The 18115-nt window shown below is 38.6% G+C and overlaps 2 protein-coding genes across 9 annotated transcripts in view; one reads left to right on the forward strand and one right to left on the reverse strand.

Annotated features, from left to right (window-relative positions):
* CEP85L (centrosomal protein 85 like) overlaps positions 1 to 18115 on the reverse strand; it is a 146038-nt gene that overhangs the window by 51258 nt on the left and 76665 nt on the right. The gene's annotated exons all lie outside the window — the stretch shown is intronic.
* Positions 10097 to 17158, forward strand: PLN (phospholamban). Its single transcript, XM_061623707.1, has 2 exons — positions 10097 to 10264; positions 15498 to 17158. The coding sequence occupies exons 1-2, from the start codon at positions 10257 to 10259 to the stop codon at positions 15772 to 15774; spliced, it is 285 nt and encodes a 94-aa protein (XP_061479691.1). The 5' UTR covers positions 10097 to 10256; the 3' UTR covers positions 15775 to 17158.

Below are 18115 nucleotides of genomic sequence, written 5' to 3' on the forward strand. Positions count from 1 at the left end.
CTATTCCCCTCACAGAGCTACAATTCTCAGAATTCTCTTGGAAGAGGGGCTAACTGTTAAACTACTCTAGCCACTGGAGCTCTGTCAGTCTCCTAACAACTCTCAGCACCTTTCACAAACTACACTTCCCAGGATTCTTTTGGGAAAGCCATAACTGTTTAAAGTGGAAAAAATGTCTGGCATGGGTGTGGCTCTCTGATCAGCTAAGCCAAGCAGCCGTGAGCTTTTAGAACACTCACAGTTAGTTCTTACTGAGCATGCCTGCGCTATCATACACTCCAATGTTAAATTTCTTTAATCAATCAGCCATACCTTGAAACTTTAAACTGCAGAAGATGAAGGTCAAGAGTATGGGGCAAGGTCAGTAATAGGATTACAGGTCCTCTGTGAACATGACTGATTTTTAATTTCAAGAAATTATGAGACCACTGACAGAAAAAAGTCCAACAGGGGTCTGGATTCCCCCCCCCTCTTGTTTTACACTTTGAACTCTAGATTCTAAGGGTTTTGTGTATCGCCATGAAAACTGAAGAGGGTTGTTAAGCAAGTGTTTGAGTTCTGACGAGAAATTTTGTCACATTTTGTTTTGAAATGAGCTTATGGGAAGCTACAGAATAGCATGGGGGTATTTTCAATTTAACATTGTGGAATGCAAAAAAACAAACATGCTGGCTATAGCATATAGCTGGCCATGGCTATATAACTATGACTGCTTCCTCAGATTGTAGAAGTCATTTAAAGAGTAGGACTGAATGATCTAACCAAAGTATAAAAAAGATCTCCTGGCTTTGAAAACAAAAACCACATGCCCACCACAAATTCAATAACAACAACAGAATATGTTGGTGTCCTTTTCTTGGACAGCCAGGAAAATATAATGGAGTCCTGATGCTAGTTTACGTATGTGGAGCACTCTGATGGCCAAATGAAGTGTTTTCCAAGAACCTAGCAGGACTGGTACATAGCAAACCCAGCCACTCACAAGGGGAAGGAACCATGCTACCAGTGTGGCTACTACCATCTGGTAAAGCAAGGAACTTCTTATGCTCTATATTTCTTGTAACTGCAAGAAGCCCATGAAGAAAATGGAAAGATTGCCAAGCAATATATTGTGGAGAAAAAAGTTAAAGTGTTTAACCATTTGGCTCCATTCCAGAAAATGAACCTCTGCCACTTGACACTATAAAGGGTACTTGATATGACACTTGACTTTTAAAAGTCAGCAGCTTGATAAAGGCCATCTGAGGAAAACATGTATCTACCATCTTTACAGGAGTTCTAAGACTGCCTTGTGTGAGTAGAAGTTGTGCCCATTAATGAAAATACATGAAAATACAATGGTGAACATGAGAAAACATGCAACTTGTTCAAAGTGACTATGCCATGCACAGATTTTCTATAGCGGGATGCCTGCAGTGCCTTTTTCATTTTATATGTATGCATGTTTCTAGACATGGATGAGGATTCATGAAACTGCACTCCTCATTTACATGTGCATGGTGCAACAAGTATGTATGGTCTAGATCAGAAGTGGCTAAACTATGGCCTCTAGATGTTGCTAGACTCCAACTCCCATCAATCCCAATAGGCATGGTCAAATATCAGGGATGATTTGAGCTGTAGTCCAACAATATTTGGAGGGCCATAGGTTAGCCACTCCTGATGTACATGAATTTTTTCCTATAATCATGCATACGGAAAGCTCCTAACATGCGAGATAAACTAAAGCATAAGAATGTTTGCTGGCACCAGATACAACAGGCTGAAGCAGTCTACAAAGGAGCACAAGAATTAGCACTCACTGCTAAACCTGTCATTCCATACTGCCTCCTAGATTCTGCCTGGAAAAATCAGCAGTTAATTCTGAAGTTTCCAAAATTTCACTTGATTCTCCAGTGTACATTTATTTATTACTATTTATATCTAAGACCTCTCGGATATGCCAACACAAAGAAATTCTGCAGAAGACGCAAACACCAGAATTCCTTTATATCGGTCTTTATAATAAACCAAGAGGAATATTGTATTGCTCAACATAGTTCTCATTCAAATGACTATTTATTGAAATGAGCATCACCAATTTCCTCCATTTTGCAAGAAAAGTGGGAGAGAATCTATGTTGTTTTAGATAGAAAGGATGATTCTCCACAACACTATGACCCTAAATTAAACACTCAGACTATAACCCTATGCACATTTACCTAGCACTTAAATCTCATTGAAATCAATGGGGCTTATTTTCAAGTAGACATGTATTAGGATTACACTGTCAGATTTTTTTTAGCATTTTGCTTGTTATTAAATATGGCAGAAAGTACATGTCATAAAGGATGTAATCTTATGCATACTTCCCAGAGAGTAGGCTGTACCTTCCAGAAAACATTATGGGACTAACTTCTATTTGTACAATCAAGCCAAAGCTATGTACTGTTATGAAATTTCACTGATTTCAATGGAAGAGATTTAAGAATGTACCTAAATCTTTCATGAAAATCAGTGGGACTTATAGTTACTAATTTTGGTGGATTCCACCCTGTATTTAATAGGAGATGGGACAACAGCTATGGGGTTTCTTTATCAACAAACAAATAGGCACAAAGAGTTCCTACCACCTATTATGGTTAACAAGAGTTTCATGAGTAGCTATTGTGTCTTATGAATTGTTTATAGTCATTAACAAAAAAATCACTATCATTATTCCTTCAGAGCCAGTTTTATACTTCACTACATAGAACAGGCCGATACCATCTGTGATCCACAAAGCTAAATGCAGCCTAGCCATAATTTCTGTAGTATTATACAGGCAACAAATATAGGAAGTTTACTGAGACTCTGGGTAAATACCATACTTGGCTGGTGGGCTGTGTACCTCTTGGTGGCTCACATATTGTGCAGCCCTGCTATGAGGTCTACACATTTACTTATATGCATCAAATGAGGCACTGAAAATTGATATAAAGCTGCCATTATAAACAGCCCCCTGTACAATGAAGTACAGTAGGGCCCCGCTTCCCGGCGTTCCGCTAATGCGGTGGCTTTCCTTCCCTCTTTTAAAGCCACTTTTGCGGCATTTTGGTGTGACGCGCCCCATTAAAGTCAATGGGGTTCCGCTTTACGGCGGGGGTCCAGAACGGAACCTACTGTATCATATCTGTATCATGTGTTTAATATGGACCAATATTTTGATGATACTGGCTCCAAGTAAAATGTTTAGACACCTTCTCCAGTCTTTTTAAACCAAGGAAATCATGTGTGAACCAGGCCTTTCCTACCAAAAGTCAAATAACTACCAACATAAGCATGAGCCTTTTCTTAAAACAGAAAAAAGGAAAGAGACAAATTATGGACACCCATCTCTCCTTTTATCTCATTTAAATTAACTGGGTATATGCCTTTGTTTGTGCTGATTGGCTGATATTATCAAAAACCTAACAGCCAATCCATATTTATGAATGTGGGGCTGGTGTTATTTTTTGTTGCTTGTCCAGAATTCTTTCTGTTGAGGCCACATGGATTTATACTCATTGATAGCTTGGCTTATAAGGGAAGGAGAAGGGTACAGTATTCATTCATCACCACTGAGAAACACAGTAAAGGAGAGGGAGAGTGACCCCACAAACCTATTAGTGTTAAGAGGTGGCAGAGGTAGAGGTAGATGGGGCTACCTTATACCATGCTGAGTGCTTCTAACTGCCCCTTGCCTCCACTGCCTCACAACATGCACCAGTAAAGGCATGGAGTCTCTCTTCCCATTGGCCACTGCTCAGCTGCAGCTGACCATTATAATACCCTCACAAGCTATTATTGTCTATAGCCCTATGCGTTCATTAATTTCCCTCTTTCTCCAGACACAAGTCTAGGCAGACCAGTGGGAAAGAGTGAATTGTGCCTACTGATTCACTGGGGAGATTCAGACCAGTTGCTGCTTAAGCCTTGAAAGCCTCTATTCTAAATCAGTACAGTAAATTCTGTGTACAGAGAAAGAATGCCCTCCTGGCAGAAATGTAAACCACAGTTGAAAAACCATAACAGCTTGAGTGACAAATGCAATCTTTGGCCTCTAGTCTATAATTGCTGGAGATAATCCAGTTCCAGAATTCTTGCTTACTGGAACAGTACCTCTACTGGCCTTTCAGCCTTTTATCTCTCCTTCATATGCCTTTGCGTATGCGTTCATCCAGCACTCATAACATGTCAAAGAACACAGCTAATCTCAATGCTTCTTGGAAAAGTTTATCAGAAAAACACTCAGCACAGCCACAGAGTTACAAGACTCTTAGCACATCAGCTGATGCTGTTTATGCCAAATAAGTAATGTTTTCTGAAGAAACAAGATACATGGAAGGAAGAAATGATTATGCATTCACACTGTAAGGTCCAACCTAACAACCTAGCTTTTAGCTTTATTTCTATAAGCATTCCAAACAGGCCAAAGAAGAGGATTCATAGCCTTCTTAACATTAAAGCCAGTTTGACGTGTCCATGACTCTATACTGCTTTAAAGGCTATAGAATACCAAGAGGAAGAAAAAAAATCTTCATGGTGATGCTGAGGGCTTGAAATATGTTAGTGTTTTCTATACGATCTTAAAACTATTTTGCTGTATATGACACCACGAACAGTGCAGATACTTGTTTTCATTTTACCTTATTAAATACCAGTACAGTAGGGCCCCACTCCCCGGCGTTCTGCTAATGCGGCGGCTTTCATTCCCCATATTAAAGCCGCTTTTGCAGCATTTTGCGTCATTTTTGCGTCATTTTCACGCAACGCGCCCCATTATACTCAATGGGGTTCCACTTTACGGCAATTTCCACTTTATGGCGGGGGTCCTGTAATAATGTTCACAATCGTTAGGGCCTCTTTTGCAATACATTTTATCTATGCCAGCAGCTCTGAAGATCCTCATCCATTCACTCCTGTCTGCCTATTTTCACTTTTTTATTTGTCCATGAGTACAATTAGCAGCATTTCCCATTATCATTGTGGTTGAAAAAGTGCTGGCATTGCAATCAGTCCACAATGCATACTTCCAACTCCACAACAGAGAGAATACAAATCTTTTTATTTTGTGCAGATATAATATGTTGTCCACCACATCATCCTTCATCTCCCTTTAGAACCAGACTAGGGTGCAGCAAAGAAAGAACTCTCAAAACAGAAAACAGCATTCTCATACTCTATGCTAACATTCTAAAGTTGGTCTTATTTGTTATTAGTCAAGCAAACTTTCTGGTTTTGTTCCCAGTGAATAGTGAATGAATGAATCTTTATTTTTACCCCGCCCTTTTCCCAAAGCTGGAACTCAGGGCGGCTTACAAATAAAAACTACATATGGTTAAAAGCATACAAAAATATACAATTAAAATACAATTAAACTATTCACGACATTAAAACCATGAAGCATACAACTAAAATACAAAAAAAACACAATTTAAAATAATACAGGTAATACCATGGGACAATACAATCGACCTTATAGAGTCCTATCTTAAATACCTTCTATACTAAAAGCCTGTCGGTATAAAAAAGTCTTTGTCTGCTGATGAAAGGATAACAAGGAAGGGGCCATTCGTACCTCCCTAGGAAGGGAGTTCCAGAACCTAGGGGCAGCCACCGAAAAGGCCCTATCTTGTGTCTCCACCAAACACACTTGCGAAGGTGTTGGGACTGAGAGAAGGACCTCTCCTGAAGATCTCAGGGCCCGGGCAGGCTCATATAGGGAGATACGGTCTGACAAATAGCCTGGACCTAAGCTGTGTAGAGCTTTATAGGTCAAAACCAGCACTTTGAATTGTAACCGGAAACGAACTGGCAGCCAGTGGATCTGTTGTAACAAGGGAGTCGTATGGTCCCTATAACCAGCCCCAGTTAGCACTCTGGCTGCAGCTCTTTGTACTAGTTTAAGTTTCCGAACAGTCTTCAAAGGCAGACTTAGTTTCCTTTTTCTAAAGCAATAAATTGTTTTTAATAAGAAAAACAACTTTAAAAATGATATGGGTCTACCAAGAGGGCAAGTCTAAAAAAATGACACAGAATCAAACAAGATAATCAAGATATATTTAAAAATCCAATTCCAAAAAAATAAAAAAGGAGGAAGAAGAGGAAAGGAAAGGAAAAGCTTTATAACTGCCTCTCTTCTGAAGAGTGATTGTACACAATATCACTATGATACTTGGCTTTGGGTCAGAGATCTAATTTGTGCAAATACATGTTCTCATTACAGGCATGTAGGCCAGGTCCTCCTTACTGTACTGCATGTGAGTTGCAATCCAACAATAAATACATTTATAAACATATGAGACTCTCTTATGTTGATTTAGCCCAGCCTTGTAATTAAGTCCACAAAAGTTGCTAACTTACCAAAAAAATAAAATAAAATAAAATAAAATAAAACAATAGCCTGCTGAGTCTGGCCGAAGAGGTATGCGGAGCTCCATCCCTCTTGCAACAACCTGCTGCATTTCTATGTTGGATAAACAGGATGAATGGATCACTCCATCTCTCCTCCACCAGTCCACCCACTTGCCTGCATGGAATTCCATGCACATGCCTGCTAGCAATTCCTTCTTGCCTATGGCTACCAGGTTAGTACTTAAGTACAAGGCTGGGTTCGACCCAATGGTCCACCTATCTCATTGTCTGCTGTGACTGGTAATAACTCCCCATGGTCTCAGACAGAATACTTTTTCAAGTCATGCTATTAAGAGATCCTTTAAAACTGGAGATGCCAGCAATTGAATCTGGGTCACACTCTACTACTAAGACATGGCCCACATGCACATAGGTTTGTACCAACAGAGTGCCTCAATCATGGTTTAAAATATTTTTGGCACCCTGGTGAGAAAGGAAGTTCCTAGGCATGCAGTGAGAAACTAACGGCAATAATGCTAGCATATCGCCCTAGCCAAGTCCGGAGGACATCATGCTTGCTCACAGTCCTTCAATCCTGTCCTAAATAGGCATTTGGGGGGTTCTGTTGCTTCTAAGATCAGGCTGTTAAGCACTTCATACAGATGAATATCTGTTTACAGTATAAACAGAGATACACCTGCAGTTTTAGAAACAAGTATATGAAATGTCAGAATTATTTCGTGTGTACATTTTTTTTAAAAAAAGCCAATAATCTGCAACAACAAAGTATAAAACAACTCTCTCCTTAGGTATGACCCCCAATTTTTTTTTTACCAGATCTCTATAAACAAATAAAGGGAAATATGCTCTAGTAGTAGGTTCATAATCCCTCTGGAGAAAGCCCAGATAATTTCCATTTAAGGTCATGTAAGCAGCAGCTGCACATTTTTGTCCTCTGAAGAAAATGAAAGTCAGTCCAAAGTTTAAACATATGAACTACTTTTATATGTACTAATATTACAAGTCATCCATTATGTTCAGATTTTTCTCATGCATTTTAGGAATTAAATAAGTGTATTATTTTCTCTGTACATGACTGACATGCTCAGAAGGTCCTTCAAATTTTTTCCGTCTCTTCACAGATGTGGACACATACATAATAGAAGTTACACAAAACATACAAATATTAAATGCAGGGATGGATGGGTCACATTTATTTGCATGCCACTTAAGGAATTATGTCTAGATAAAACATAAAATTCCATGATCTGGTGACAAAGCTTCTGACTAAGATTGGATAAACAGGTGTGATGTCAAAGGAAAGTTCACAAATATTCTAATTCTACATATAAAAAACTGGCTTAACAGAGCTGGAATTAAAACCTCACATTAGCCCTAAGAATAGTGTGGCTATGGGAGCAACATAGGGACACTGAGGGCTAGAAAGTGGGATGAGATTCCAGGAGATAAGGAAGCTGAGGGCAAAGGAATCCCACCACAGGAAAGATTAAGGAAGGTGAGTAGGCAGTTTGCTCATGAAGCAAGGGAACAGTAGGTGATAGAAACAAGCACCTGAGAAAATGGGCAATGAAGACAAATGAAATGAGAAAAGAGGATCTATGGAGAGGGTGAGTACTGTTGGTGCAGCTGAAATGCCAGGACAGCAGGTGGTGGTCAAGTGTCAAGGTAACAAAAGAAAGTATAGATATACGCAAGCACACAAGAATAAGGAAGTAACATTGAGTTGAGGAAAACACAGTCCCAGAAAAAAGTACACCAACCTTACACAGAGACTAGGTACAGCAGGGGTTGAGTGACTATAAGCTGTTGACGGAAAAGAACTGAACAGAAAGGGGAGCTTTTGGAAACCTAGGTAGGGGTAAGCAGCTAAAGGACCACAGGGTTTCCAGATATAAAACCTTGGGAGGACTACTACACTTTTCAGAGTTATGTAGACAGGAGACCTGCAAGGAATAGCAGGATGACCTGGCATTACTAAGAGAGAAGCAAGAGTAAAAAGGCAAATGGGGTGGAAGAGCAAAAATTCACAAATTGGTGTAAAATAATCATCTCTTTGGCTGCAAGCTTCTAGCATTGTTAGATTGTTTTAGGTACAGAAATTTGGGGTGGGCGTGGAGAATTATCTGGAGTCCAATCCTATCAGACACTGTACAAGCAAATAAGAGGAGGTGCCATCACAACTTGTGGTCGAGCACATTCTTTAGATGCTTATGATTATTAATCCCTGACATCTCCTGTAAAATGAACTCAAAGGAAATACCAGAATCTCCAGGAAGTTGCTTCTAATGTTCACCACAAGGACCATCGGTCTAAAGCAGTCTATGGCAGCCATTAATGTCTTTTTTTTTTAATAAGAATTATAAGAATACAAAAAGCCCTTTATACCTTATATAACAATGATTCTTACACTAGGGCTAACTTATGACTTCTGGTGTGCTGATGCCAGGAGCCAACATGTAAGCATAATAAAGCAGGCTCAACCTATTTGCAAAGCACCGGAGCCCAATGTAACCAAACAACTATATCGGCCATCCAGTGTAGATGTGTCATTAAAAATACTCAAATGTACAGGGGAAAAATTAAAGAGCATTTCTTCTATTTATGGAAGAATGGTGCATAAATATTAATACAGTTGCCATTCAATAACAAAATATCTTTTCTAAATTAATCTGTACAATGTAATTGCATATCTAACCATTAAAATGTCACTGTTAAAACAAATGCGCTAAATGAAACTCAAGATGCAACTTTCAACAGCTTACATTCTATCCATACGAAAATGATGTCATTTGTAGTCACATGTGGTAAAATAAAAGGGTATCTTATCTGCAAAAGACAAAAAAAAAATTTAAACTACAAATTCATTTTTCTTGAAGGCCTAGATTTATCACCCCAACAATAGCAACTACACTGCTGTTAAAAAGTGCTATTTGCGTCACTCCTAAAAATGCTAATCTGATACACGCTTCGTGATATGTAAGAAAACAAAATCACTTACATTAAGTTAAGAAGTGATTCCATGTGTCTTATGAAAAGTATTTTGCCAATAATTTCAGAAATTCACCCCACATTAATGAAGTTTCTTGAGCTCTTTTAAGTCAGAAGTGTACACAACGAACAGGCTACCATATCTACTTTTCAGCATAAATAGACAAATTATCTAGACCACAACCCAAAGACTTACTCTAAGCATACCACAAGAGGAAATTTTGATTTCCTCTCATACACAGAAACCCTTTCAACAGCAGATGCCCCTTCCCTATCACAAACTATTTTGAAACTCAGAATTTCAAGCAGCATGTGGCATGTGAGAGATACTTGTTTAGACCAAAGCCACAGTAAGCATGTAGAGCTAATAACTGCATCTGTCTATGGACTACAGTCCTGATCACTGGAAAAATTGATCCTGAATATTAATCAGTATGTGCAAAAGGAGAACATGTATTTCAGTTTTTTATTTTATATATAGTTTTATAGAACAGTTACTAAAAACAGTAAGTGCAGTTGGGCAATAGTGAAAGATTTTGCCAAAGAAAAGTGATGTCTATACGCTATGTAATTAACTGAATTCACATGTCTCTGCTCAGTTTCTTCACTTTGTAGACAAGCAGAGTCCTTTTTACTCTCTCCCCTTTTCCTTATAGCTCAAGTACTAAACATCACTGCTCTATAAAATGATCTAAGCTGTGCAATGCCCCTGTTCTCACAAAGCTCCTTCTATAACCAATCGACAGAGTTAAATTCCTGGATGACATCATGAGCCCTGCCTATGAAACTTTTGTTATTTTTTCCCTCCACCAACTTCAGTTGTTCCCACAAACTCGGTGAGAACGCTTTATAGTTTCCCAGAGCATTTCATCACGTATTTCTGTAATCACTGGATGTTGAGGTAAGGGAATATGCTCTTATTACAATATATCAGAGGTTGTGTTTCCTAAATTAACTATACTACTAGGGGGAAAAAAATCTGCAGCCTTTGTTGAGAAACATTAGCTTGATATAGAACTCCAATACTGCTTGCCTTCTGCATCGTTTTAGGTTTGTTTGATAATAAATACAGGTACATCAAAGCATTTGTATTTTGAGTGTCCCTGGGGACGAGGGGAACCATGATGGAAGAAATCAGCTATATTTTAGTTCTTTTTGAAGGACAAATTAAATGATACTACATTCACATCAGAAATGTTATTTTCCCTTCTCTTCTAGACTCTCAATTTTCTATTGAAAAAGTTATCATTTTGTATTAGTTATTACCTAAAGTTATCCATTTTCAATATTCTATTCAAATGTTTTTCTTTAAAAGTATCTTACTTATTTGTTGCACTTATATTTCAACTAAACAATTTTAGTTTGAATATGGAATCTTGCACATGCATTTTTTACCACAGCCAAGCAAGCAGAATCCAATATATTTCATATAAATATCACCTGCAGCAAGAGCGTAACTTAGGGAAGCCCAAGGGCTCCTGCATGCCCAGTGAGAGGTTTGATCCCCCACTTCCTTGAACATCAGACCCAATACCTGAATGCTTTTCAAAGTCCCATCATGGGAAAAATGGTTTGTCATGTGGCATAGAAGGCTGCTGCTATTCACGAAACACAAGTCCAAAAACCTGTTGGGCACAGATCTAGCAGCCTGGTTTCTTTGGATCCTAACCAGTGGCTGCAATCCTGTAGAGTTAGGTCACTTAAATCCCAGTAAAAAAAAATTAGATTTAAGAACTTCTAATCTTGTGCATGATTACAGCCAGTGTCATTAACAAGGTGTTTATTTCAACTAGGCTCCAGATATTACTGACAATGTAAATTTATCAATAACAGTATTTTCAACCATTAAAGTGTTTGATTAAAAACACAAACCTAATTATAAAGATAGGGTTGGAGCCAACTAATTCATACTCTGAACAGGACCACTGAAATCAATGGACTTAAGTGAATCACATCCATTGATTTCAATGGGTCAACTTCAAGTATGACTTAGTTGGATCCAACCCATTGACATGCTTTGAACAGAACTGTCAAAATCAACAGGACTCAAGTTAGTCATCATTTCAATGGGTCTACTCTAAGCATGACTAAATCTGGATCCAATACATAATTATAAACACACATACCAAGAGCATAAACAGAAGCAAATAAAATCAACATTCATTTTATCATTTGAGAGAGGACAAAACTATTTATACAACTGAAGGCCAGATTTACTTTATCAGTTTTTCTATTTCTATCTACCCATAATTTCAATTCAAAATGCAGCCCCATACATGTTTACTTGGAAGGAAGTGCCACTATGTTCAATGGGATTCATTCCCATGTAAAAGTGTTAGCAAAAATTAAAGGTATTTTTATTGCATCGACAAAGAATTAACCTTATTTCTAGATGAAAGTTGTATTTTCACTAGAAAGCTGTTACTATTTGATTAAGTTCCAGGTATTGACTGAAGATTTTCTACCATGGTAAATCCACCCATTTTGCATACTCAGAATTGCTTTTGGACCTTGTAATAGGTCTCCCGGGCTCCTGCCGGGAGGAATGGCGGGATATAAATCAAATAATAAATTAAATAAATAATAGAAATATATTACTACAGGCATTTATTCATATATTGATAGAAACAGAACAGTCCTAGATCTTCCTATTCTTAGAGTACCTGATTTTCTACAAGAAATTAAGGTAAAGGTGTCCCAGCACTTATAGTGTGTTTCCGACTCTTAGCGTGACATCTTGCGACATTTATAAGGCAGACCGTATATATGGGGTGGGATTTCCAGTTCCTTCCCCGGCCTTTCTTTACCCCCCAGCATATGCCGGGTACTACCTAATTTCTATTATAGACTTTTTTTCAAAGCTATCAGTTGCATTTTTCTTTTTTGGCCACAACATGCCTTTAGAAACACAACGAAACAGCACCACAGCAAATTCTGTTACATCATCTCAGACACAGGTAATGGATTAGGGAAAGGTCTCAGAGTGTTCTGCAAATGTTAGCATAAATGTAAATACCCCACTTATACTGAATTGTGAACATAAAAGTATCCAGTGTGTTGTGCTATTATCACACTTAAAAAAATAAAAAAATTATAATAGCAACCTATATTTTATTAAAAATGGGTGAGTTTGGCTGCAATCCAGTACATGTTTACTCAGAAGTAGGCTCCATTGGGTTCAATGGGGCTTACTCCCAGGTAAGTGTGTACTGGATTGCAACCTTAGATGCTTACTTCTTCCATCAACTGAAACAGCAAAACTTAATCCATTTCACTGTATGTTCTTATGTGGAGGGGAAAGGCATAAGATAGTAATGAAGAATGCTTATTTTATTTAATTATGAAAAGCTGGTGTTTGTGTTTTTTTAAACTTACAGTAAATGGAGGAGAAGAGTCTCAAGACACATTTTAGTTGCCCTATGTTCTCTTCCTTGATTTACAGGCTAATTAAACTTTTTTGTTTTACTTTTAGTATGTCAGGAGAGATAAGATCACAATGAGCCTTTTCTCTGTGACTGAAAATATACCCTTTTTCCTGATCCATTCTATAAACATTCTATAATTCAGCTTCTGTTTCTCTTACTGTCTCATCTCACTTTCCCCCCTAGAATCTTCATCCACTTCTAATACGTGTTCATCCCTTTTCTCATTTCTTTTCTCAGGTCCTATTATCACTCTTATCACTGCTGTCCCTCATTTTTCCATACTGTTGTTTGCTGCCCTTTCTCAACAACCCAAATCCTTTTCCCCAAAAATACGTTCACACTACTTCTATTTAATTTAGCTTTTATTCTCCTTTTTGTTAGCTGTTCATTATACCCAATCCCTGACAATGCTCATTATAAGATAATAAGGTGCAGATCTGCCACCAGCCTCTTAACTGAATCCCAAAACTGATTTAAGTGGGATAAGATAAATCTCTGCTCTAGTACGGAAATTAACTGCTGCCATCAGTTGTCAGTAAAATGTTGCAGCATGAGAGAGAGGTAATAGAGACTGACTGCTGGCAGAATAGACTTGTTCTTCAAAAAATATGTGATATTAATGGTCTCCCCATCATTTCAATCTCTTTCTCTTGCATGAACTTTCAAGAGAGGAATATTAGTAGTAGACCAATGACCTCTAGTGGGCTAATGAAATAACACTAACTATTTTGTTAAAATAAGTTTATTTAGAAAACAATGAAATAAATAATATGCTGTTCTTCAAAAGATCTTTTCAGCTCGTGTACACAGATACAAAAGAAAGAATCCTAATGTGTTTCCAAGGTTTTCCCCGTTCAATGTCAAGAGCAATAGTTACAAGCAACAGTATTCATGAAAGCTGTATGTATTGCAGTGAAACAAGATCAAGGCTGTTTGCTTTTATGTTACAATTAATTACTAAGTCTTAACTCTTTGAAAAGCCTTCACACTGACAAATGCAAGTTCTTAACGACAGAAAAGCAACTGCCTAGCTTGCCAAAAATTCTATTCTATCAACAAGTATGTTGCTGACCCTTCCAGAGAGTGTGGAGAGTTTCATAAAATACAGTAGGGCCCCACTCATACGACAGGTTAGGTTCCAGACCCCCGCCGGAAAGCAAAAACCGCCGAAAAGCGGATCAGCTGTAGTGGGGGGGTCTGGAAACTAACCCGCTGATCGCACCAGAGGAGGAGAAGATCAGACCTTCCCCTCCTCGGGTGCAATCAGTTCGAGTGGGAGTCTGATTGCGCCAGAAGCGGAGAAGATCGGCTGTTACAACCTACAGCTGATCTTTCCCTCCTCGGGCACGATCAGCTGGAGTGCGCGAGTCTGACCGCCCCCGAGGAGGATAACATCAGCTGTAGCATGCTACAACTGATCTTCCCTTTCTCGGGCGCAATCAGCTCGAGCGGGAGTCTGATCGCGCCAGAAGAGAAGATCGGCTGTAGTGAGCTACAGCTGATCTTTCCCTCCTCCGGCGCAATCAGCTGGAGTGCGGGGAGCTCCAGCCCCCTCCAGCTGATCACCCCGCTGGTGCTGTATTAATGGAACGCCAAAAAGCGGGGCCCTACTGTAGTTTCATCTTAAAATATTATATGCAGGAGAGGGGTATGTGTGCTTTTATTCATAATAGCAAAAGACTGATAACTATTTCCATCAACTAGTTATTTTATTTATTATTTTATTAGATTTATATCCTACCCTTTCTCCCAGTAGGAGCCCATGAGGCATGTCTGTGAAGTGCCACACCACATTTAACAAATGTGTTTAATACAAATCTGTTAGTATTCACTATAGCTTGCTCGGAGCAGGATAAACACTTTAGCATAACTGAGTCCATATTTGGCTAGAAGAAGGAATACCATTTTTACAAGGTCCCTTGAGAAGTCTTTTTTTAAAAAAGAACCTACACTTGACAAATGTAAACCAAAAAAAAGGGGGGGTATTGAATGTAGTTTCCGGCAAATATTTTAATGGCTAATGGTCCATTGCCCTTCATTTATATAGAATCAAACAGAGCTAAGAAGTAATAGAAATTCAAGCTGAGATTGTGGAGTGTATTTAGATAAAACATTCCTTCACAATATGACCCAAGGTGAATACAGCCCACCAGCTGTATATTTCAAAAGACAACCTCCCTGTTTTTGCAGTCTTTGGCAGGCATAAAAAATAGGAGGCTTAACAAGTCCCTAATGAACCACCATACATGGTTGGTGGGCTACATTGAACTTGATGGGTTACAAGTCACAACCGGTATAGCAAATGAGCCACATCTCTAAGGCCTGCTTTACAAGATACTGATGTGTTTGCAGCACGTCCACTGCTACTGATGATCTGCAAACAAGTGCTGAAGGAGTACCGAGGAGCTAGATTCTAGACATGTATGAAAGCATGACTCTCTCCTTCAAAATGTTATGGTTTTTACCATAAGAGCACATGGTAAACCTACTGCAAACAGCTCTTTTCAGTATCATATACAGTATAATATTACTGCAAGACATATTTAATCTTAATAATATTTGTTTTCACTGTAAAAAAATGTCTCCCACAGTAAAGAAATCTCACGTGTTTGTTTCAAGCATTTTGTTCATTCTGAAATAATCTACACTTGCACTGATCAAAGCACTGTTTGCTGTATTTCTAACACTTCACTTTCCTGCTTTTCCTAGCTCCACAAAGACTCTTAAAACAAAACAAAGAAGATATCAAACACTTTTTACTGTCCTTGAAAACCACTGCTTCTTAAAAATCTGCTCTATTTTCCTAAAATTCTACTTCCCTGTTGCCATGGAGAAGGTCCAGTACATAACCCGCTCTGCTATAAGGAGAGCTTCAACCATTGAAGTGAACCCACAAACGCGCCAAAGGCTTCAAGAGCTCTTTGTAAATTTTTGTCTTATCTTAATATGCCTCTTGCTTATCTGCATCATTGTGATGCTTCTTTGAAGTCCACCTTCTATGACTGATCTTCACAGCGTTGTGCAATGGGAAAAGCAGCCAGAGGGGGAAAAGAACCAAACAAGAAGTTTTCAGCACAAGGAAATCCTTGCATGAAAGTCCAGCATTTAGACTAAACAATTTCTCACCAGCTGCACTATTCACTTAGCCACTGTAACATGTTAAAAGCACCTGTACTGAACAGTGATTTGAAACTTATTGTCACAAGTGTATGCATGAGCTAAATCTACTTTCAATCCTCAAAAAAAGGCAAGAAAGCCTTCTGTGAATGTTGCAAACTATTTTACTGAATTGATGTGGAAGTAAAAATAGCTATAAAATGTCCAGTAGCAAAATTTACAAGTATTGCTTTCAAATGGCTTTACATTTGAATAATGAGTAGGTAGATGAGCAGATCAATCCTAAATGAGCTATTAACCAGTACATTTAGATTATATACTCTAGAAAAGATTTTGCACAGCCTACTTTACAATCTTGAGTAATTGGATTGTTTACTCAAACTGTTATGAACTTTGCTCCATTACTGAAAGTCTGAAAATAATGTTAAACCATAACATGGTCACATATTTTCCCATCTGAAAAATAAACAGATTAAATCAACTCATAGTTAAGTGAAGTTGACTATCCATCTGATATACATATACCACAGCTCAGCAATGGTATCTGCGTGAAACTATCTGTAAGTAGCACTGACATCTGAACTGTGCCCAAATATACCGTTAGGCATTAAAGAATATAACAAGTAGAGTTTTGTGCACAAAAACCAAAGCAGTGGAATAAAACTGATATTAATACTTTTCTCAAACATAACGTTAGGTGAAAGTGTGAAGTCAATGCTTTGTATTTTGGCAGTGCCCAGTAATAGTTAAACAGAAGAAATATCCCCCAACAGCCTAAAAAAAGGCCTGAGAGAAGTGTTTTGCATTTAGGTAGTCTTTCTTAAACTCTTAAACTGGAGTTAAAAAGACCTGAATAAAGTATAGTTGTTTCAATGTACAGAAAAGCCAAGTCACCATACTGTGTGTAGCTTGTGTGTATTGGGGGAGGGGGGGGAGAAAGATGTACAGGCAAGTTTATTCATGCTAGCGCACACGTAAAACTCCCAACAGTTGGCTAAAACTTGTAAAGCAAGGATCCTTTTATTATCCATTGAAAATAAAGTGTTAACACACAATCAAAATTTGGCAGTTTGGCTCCACACCCTAACTGCTAGAACTTCTGTTTACCTTTTAATGTAAAGAAGTCTAACAATGCGGAAACTGCTAGGCAGAATAACTCATACTGTGGTGAATCCAATAAAAATACATAGCACATGTACTGAACACATCCAACTAAATAAAAAATGACTACTATATATATGGCTGCCATAGTTTTGGATATAGCTATACATACTCAACAATATTAAATTTGGCATGTTTACAATATTCTCAAAACAAAGTAACAGATATATGACAACTAAGAACTCAGCAGAGGGTATGCTTTTAAAAACATATTAAAACAAAACATCATTTAAAAAACAACTTTAAAAACATCTTTAAAAACTATTCCAGCACAGACACAGACTGGGGTAAGGTCCCTACTTAAAAGGTTTTTTGAAAGAGGAAGGTCTTCAGTGTCAAAGGTGCCGAAAACGTAACAGGAATGGCACCTGTCTAATATTTAAGGGGAGGAAATTGTAAAGTGTCACGTATGCCACAACACTAAAGGTCTGCTTCCTATGTTGTGCAGAACGGACCTCCTGATAAGATGGCATTTGCAGGAGGCCCTCATCTGCCTTGTACTTGGCCCAGCAGCTAATGGGCATCCGGTGCAATTATTTCAGCAGTAGGGTAACATATTGATGATACCCTGCCCCAGCGAGCAGTCTCGCTGCTACATTTGGCACCAGCTGCAGCTTCCGGACCAACCTCAAAGGCAGTCCCACATAGAGCACATTACAGTAATCGAGCCTGGAGGTTACCAGTGCATGGACGACAGAGGTCAGGCCATCCACATCCAGAAATGGCTGCACCTGTCTTACCAGCTGAAGTTGGAAAAGGCACTCCTAGCCACTGAGGTCACCTGGGCCTCTAATGACAAAGATGGATCCAGGAGCACCCCCAGACTATGAACTTGCTCTTTCAGAGAGAGTATGACCCCATCCAAAACAGGCAATTGACCAATTATCCAAACTTGGGAACCACCAACCCACAGCCCCTCATTCTTGCTAGGATTCCGACTCAGTTTTCTGCCTGACTTTGTATACCAAAACTAGAACCTTGTACTTGGCCCAGTAGCTAATGGGCATCCAGTGCAATTATTTTAGCAGCAGGGTAACATATTGATGATA

This window comes from Rhineura floridana, chromosome 4 (assembly GCF_030035675.1).
Source record: "Rhineura floridana isolate rRhiFlo1 chromosome 4, rRhiFlo1.hap2, whole genome shotgun sequence".
In the NCBI taxonomy this organism is placed as follows: Eukaryota; Metazoa; Chordata; class Lepidosauria; order Squamata; family Rhineuridae; genus Rhineura; species Rhineura floridana.